The following is a 6,000-nucleotide window of genomic DNA, read 5'->3' as shown; positions in this document are numbered from 1 at the left end:
CCGCGTCTACCGCGGCCGCCGGGCCTGGGGCCTCGGGCCCCGCCGCCCTCGGGCCCGGCCCCGGCCTCGCCGCCAGCCCCGCGCCCGCGCCGGTGCAGATGAACCTGTACGCCACCTGGGAGGTGGACCGGAGCTCGGCCAGCTGCGTGCCCAGGTGAGGCGGCGCGCACGTGAGCGGGGGAGGGGCGGGGGGAGGGGCGGCCCCGCCCCCACCTGCCTGCGGAGCCTGGCGGGGCGAGGAAACTGAGGCAGCAGGCCGGTCCGGTCCAAGGTCACCCCGCCGGGCCGCCTGGCGCGCCCTTTGTCCACCCCTGGGGGTGCTGAGCTAGGCGGGTGTCCGAACCACCCCCGCCCCGCGCCGCGTGAAGCAGCTGCTGCGAGGCTTGACCGAGGGGGGAAACTGAGGCTCCCGGGCGGGTCCGGGTGTTCGGGCTGCCCCTCTGGCTTTGTAAGCCCGCGGGCCTTTCCTGACGTTCATTGACATCTGGGGGAGCTCGGGGGCCGTTCGGTCCAGCCCCTCCCGGTTTGCAGGTGAGGACGCGGAGACCCAGGCCTTAGGTAACTCGTCCAGAGTTTCTCCGGTGGCAGGGGTCGTGGTGGCGTGTGTCGGGGATGACTCGAACCCAGTGCCCGCGGCCCTTCTGACCCTTGCCCCCTGGGCAGCTCCATCGCCTGCCCTTGGCGGGCAGCGCTTGTGGGTGGCAGCCTTGTCACCGCAGGTGTGGGTGGGTGCCCTTGGAGGAGGGCGCCTCGGCCTCAGTTTTCCCTGCTACAGAGTGGGGGTGAGCCTCATGCTTGGCTGTCCCCGGAGGGTCCGAACAATCCATAAGCTCCTGTGTGCTTTCGGAGCCCTCTCCACCTGGCCGCCCGACCTGCTTTTCCAGACTTTGGGCACTGTCGCTCTGACTCTTCTCTCTCCTCCCCAGACTTCCTTGCGCCTGTTTTCTTTATGTGCCCCTTTGTGTGGCCTGTTACCCTCCCAATGCTCGGGCAAGCCCTTTGAGAAGAGGGGTGGCGTCCCTGGGAGTTTGTGCCCTTCATCGGTGCTCCCCCACGGATTGCTTCACGTGCAGCTTGTGACCGAAGCTTCTCGTCTGGCCCCCAGCCCTCTGCCTTCCCCTGGCACAGCGACCGGTGAGGCGGCCGGTCCGGCTTCCCCCCGTTCAGAGAGACAGAGGCTTGCAGGGGGCAGGTGGCTGAGCTGGCCTCTGGCTCCAGATCGTCCCTGTCTCCCCCACGTGGCTCTCCCAGGGTGCCACCGGAGGGGCATCTGCCCTCCATCTCTGTCCTCTTCTGTCCTTGCAGAATTTCCAGGGATCCCCTCCCACTCGGCCGATGCCCAGAGCGCTTCCGTGTTCCCCAGGTCCCTCTTCTTCCGGTGCCTTCCTCAGGTGCTGCTCCACTCTGTGGGCTTTCGGCCAGGGAGGTTCAGAGGGATTCCCCTCTGCTGAGAAAGTAGCCCTAAGTGTGGGGTGGTTTCTGCTTCCTGTGGAGAGCAGCTCCCTGGGCGGCAGGAGCAGGAGGAGGCTTCCCGAGGGCCTGTGTGGGAGAGCCGGGCAGTTCCTGGAGGGGCACCTGTTGGCGAGGTTGGAGAGGATTCCCTCCAGCTCAGCCTGCCAGGGCTGAGGGCACCCTGAGGGCAGGTGCTACCTTTCTCTCCTGCCTGGCACGCAGTAGGTGCTTAATCAGTGCTGAGTCCCGGGTGCTGCCTGTAGATTCCTGTAGGCCTGTGCTTCTTTCTGGGCACCTTGTTCTTTGGGTCCACGAGGGAGAGCTGTATCGAGGGGACATCCTTCCCGGCAGCTCCCCCTTCATTTTGCCTGCTGCTTCCTCGTCTCTCCATCTTCCCCCTTTTCTGGGTGGTTTATTTTATAAACTCCGAGAGCTTAATTTAGCTTACTTTGTGCCAAGCCCAGCTCGGCACCCCCAGAGGTGGATGCTTCATATTTCGTAATGTACTTGGCGCTAGTGGGCCCTGCTCCTCTTTCTGTCCAGACCAACCATAATAGAATCATCACTTAAAGACGGCCCTGTTGACCTTGGAATTCCTGCGAACTCTGGTGTGTCAGTGATGCCTGCCTACCTTTCCTGCCATCATGAGGTTTAGCTGATGACGTCCAGACAGCTGCCTGTGCAGGCTTGTGGGCTTGGAAAGGCACAAGGAGCTGGCAAGATGGGGGCCTGATACAGTGGGTGCCCTTGATTTTATTAGTGGCGACCCACAGCCCCTGGTAAGGAGACCAGGAGGCTCTCGAGGTCCGAGAGCTTCGGGCAGGGCAGCTCCTTCTTGTGTCTGCCCGTGTGGCCACGTCATGCTTACTGTAATCTCAGGCCCTGACCCCATCTGGCCGGCTCCCTGACGTTGTCCCAGGGCCCACCCATCTCCCTGTGGAACAGTTGGGCAGGAAGGAAGATGACATCCTTTGAGGGCAAAGGAAGTGGACTTTCCGACTGCTAAATACCTCTGGCCAGTTAACTCTGAGGTCTCTGCCCTCGTGCTCATGTCAGTGGGCATTCATCAGACGCCCAGCCCGGGCAGTGCCAGAGCGTAGGCTCTCACTTGTGAGAGCCCTCGCCTGCACAAATCAGACAAGATCCTCAGAGTTAACTCTTCGTACTCAGGACACGAGAGGAGGACCGTGCGTGGTCTTGGGTGAAGGGTGCACAGGAATGTTACCAGGATCTCTGCTGAAGATTGCAGAAAGCAAAGGGTCAAAGGACCCTGCCACTTGTCTGGTGGTCCTTTTGCTGTCGGGCGTTTGCGCAGTTGTTAGGAGGCCCGAGACATCTTCCTCTCCACAAAAGAGACACGAGTGGAGCATTTTTACCTGCCGTCTCTTCTCTCCTTGTTTGGAGTTACTGAGTTTAGAAGACGCAGAAGAAGGGTTGAATTCGGCATGGATAGAACGTTGGTTGTGATGCCTCTTCGGTGGCCCACGCAGATGGGGATAGCAGCCGCCAGTCACTTTTCCCCTTGGGCCGAATTCTTTGGGGTGGTCACTCGAGGTGAGCCCTGGCTGGCTGGGAGGCATGGGCCAGAGTAGCTAAAGTTGGCAGCGTTTCCCTCCGGGGGCTGAGTCATCCTCCCTGAGGCGCCCTGGGGTGCTTTGAGGAAAGGTGACGCCATCTCAGGGTCACATCGTCTCAGGGTTTCTTGAGGGAGCCCTTTGACTGCTGGCGGCTCGGGGCCATCGTGATGGCGAATACGTCCAGAGACAAGTGCTGTTTATAGCAAAGGTTTTAGTTAGGACGGCCCAAGCAGTGGGACCCAGTCAACTTTCTGTGTCTTGAGGGGTTTTCAAGGGCTTTCAGAGCTGCCCTGTCTTGGAAGATTGGGTTTCAGATTGCCAGGCTAGTAACAGAACACTGTGCCTCTATCTGTGTAACTGTAGCCACAGCCCCCGTGAATCTCAGACTCCCGGGCAGAGAGAAGATGACTTTCTTGGAGGCTCTCTCCGTGGCTTGTTTACGCACATTTGGGTACTCCCAGCTTGGATTTCTTCTCACTTTGGATTTTCTGGGTGTTTAAGGAAGTTTCCCCTGTTGTGCTTCAGGAGCCCTCTTGGAGAGCTTAAAAGAGGGGCCCCGGTCCGGCTGCTTCCCTGGTTCTGGGCAGTCTTTTGGGAGCCTCGACGTCTGGAATGAGCTTCCAGCCCCGGGTCCCCAGGTAGCGTCAGAGGACTCTGGTCTTCTCTAGCTGGGGTCTTGGAATCAAATCAGGGCTCTGAGTTGGCTCTGGGATGATTTCTTCCTGGCATCGCTAGGCTTGGGGAAGCTTCGGGTGGTTCTGGCTCCCCGACTGTTGGGATTCTCAATCTTTAGTCTCAGATACTAGGCCCCCAGAGGAGTCGGCGGAGGGCCCTGCGTGTTTGTCCCGGTGTTTTCACCATCCTGGGAGCACAGAGGCTGGAGCCGTGCTCCCTTTCACCTGCTAGAAACCTGGGCTGGTGGCCCGAGACAGTTGCTGCTGCTAAGGTTGCTCAGGGCCCTCTGCCCAGGCCGGGCTTCGAAATGGGAATGGCCCACGGGGCCACTTCTGTTCTTCATCCTGCCTCAGGTTGTTTTTTGTTTTTCTAGATGCTCCCAGTTCTGGTTGCAGACCCTGCTTTGCCAGTGGCATAGTTGGGGTGGGGCAGCGGCACAGCCTTTCCTGGCTTGGCTGGAGGGCCATCTGTAGGGAGCACTGGGTGTTTTCCCTGATGAAATGGCAGCTCCCTGAGGGCAGCCTGTGATTCATTTTTGCCTTTGTGTTCCTGGCTCTGGCAGTACAGTTCATCTGTGCCCTCGGTTGTCAGCCCGCTGGGGCTCCTGGTGTGAGTGCTGAGAGGGGCCCTGTTTGGGTTGGGACTTTGTGCGAACGCATGTATGGTTTCAGGCTGTAGAACTCTTAGGACACTAAGGGCCAGAACATGTGAGTTTTTGTTCTGGTTCTGCCGTGGAAGCTGATGGTTAATTTTTTTGTTCTCACTGCTTTCTCTTAGGCTTATCAGCCATTATTTTAACACCTCTTGGGAAGGAAGGGCTTTGAATTCTGGAAAGACAAACAGCAGATAAACACCAGGTGCTCTTTGGGTCATTTTTTCCTCTCTCTGATGAATGTGTGTTGAGAGCAGCGCCTTCTAGGTCCTCTTTTGTGGGTGATCTGCGCCAGACTGGGATGTGCACAGACAGTTGTGACGTGTAATGCAGTTCCCACCACAAGTCAGCTCTCTCTGACAGACTTTGCCCAGCCGCCCAATGGCTGTCTCCCTCTGGAGGGAGGTGATGGACCGAGGGGATGGTGTGACCCACCGCAGCCTGGGCCCAGTGTGCAGGCTTGGGAAGGTGGTGTCTTTTCACAGTGCTCTGCAGGACGTGTAGCCGCCTCCTTCTCTTGCCTTGCTCCTGCCTGTCGTGGGCCCGGAAGGAGGGCTGAGGAGAGGGCAGACGAGTCTGTCGCCTGCCAGCCCTCTCATCTCTGGCTTGTAGAAATCTTCACTGGTGTGGTTTGGTGGGGAGGGGTGGGCCTTCTTCTGCCTCCTTTTGTCCTTGGGATGTCCCAGACCAGACACGCTTTTGTCTTCAGACAGAAAAGACCCTGGGGGTCAGGGCGCTGAGGTGTCTTGACATCTGTCCATCCGGCGGTCAAGGCGACAGGAGGGATTCAGATCCCACCATTTCTCTAGCACACGTGGCTTAGGAGATCTCGGCAGCCTCCTGAGGCAGGTGCCTCTGGACAAACTCAGTGCGCTGTGTTGTGCTGGGACGTCCCGGGGCTGGAATGTTGCGGCAAAGCGCTCATACCCTCAGTGCTTCTCCTCCAGGGAGGCCCCAGGATTTACTGTGTGGCTTCTGGGCTGATTGGTAGTGGGTGGATTTCCCACACCAGGAGTTTTTCTAGGCTGCACGGGTGTTCGTGTACTGAAAGATGACTCTTCTTTATATGAGGCTTTCATGTATGTTGTTGATCCCGATAACACTATGATGTCGGCAGGCCAAGAATTATGTCCCATTTTAAAGATAAGGAAACTGAGGTTCAGAGAAAAGAACCATCTACCTTGTGGCCTTGGCAATAAAACTAGGCCCAGAGCTCAGGGGCTGTGACTCGTGGCCTGGGTTTTCCCGCCTGGTTTGTGTCCCTCCTGAGATCGGCTGCCCCTTGTGGCCTGCAGAGCTTAGCTTGGGCACGGCGGAGCTGCTCGGGGAAACGTTTCTCCTGGCAGCTGTGCAGAATGCCAGGTGAAGGGGAACGTGTTTTTAAAGCAGTCCAGCGTCTTAATAGCAGCAGTGTCTGAGTGGCTGCATGTCCCGATTCTGACAGCTGCTTGAATCTCTCCTATTTGACCCACTTGGGCAGAACCAGATACAATGAACGGAAGTTGCTGAGAGGGGGCTTGAGGCTGGCTGTTAGGACAGACCTTCCCCAGTGGGAGGGGTGGGGGTGGGGCCAGCCTCCCTGGAGGCCTTTGGGCAGAGGGCTGAAGGTCAGGGGTGTCCGCTCTGTCTCCTCTGGATCCCGAT

General features: G+C 58.7%; 1 protein-coding gene across 1 annotated transcript in view; it reads left to right on the top strand.

Annotated features, from left to right (window-relative positions):
- Positions 1–5: 5 nt before the first annotated feature.
- The window catches only part of PACS1 (phosphofurin acidic cluster sorting protein 1), a gene marked incomplete at its 5' end in the record, with an annotated part of 90,290 nt that continues 84,295 nt past the window's right edge, over positions 6–6,000 (top strand). Inside the window, one exon of the mRNA XM_027856122.1 lies at positions 6–154. Within this exon, the coding sequence (XP_027711923.1) occupies positions 6–154 (149 nt within the window). The remainder of the gene's footprint in view (positions 155–6,000) is intronic.

Source organism: Vombatus ursinus, unplaced genomic scaffold, assembly GCF_900497805.2.
Source record: "Vombatus ursinus unplaced genomic scaffold, bare-nosed wombat genome assembly UNPS02011369.1, whole genome shotgun sequence".
Taxonomy (NCBI): Eukaryota; Metazoa; Chordata; class Mammalia; order Diprotodontia; family Vombatidae; genus Vombatus; species Vombatus ursinus.
This window is presented reverse-complemented; position numbering and strand designations above follow the sequence as displayed.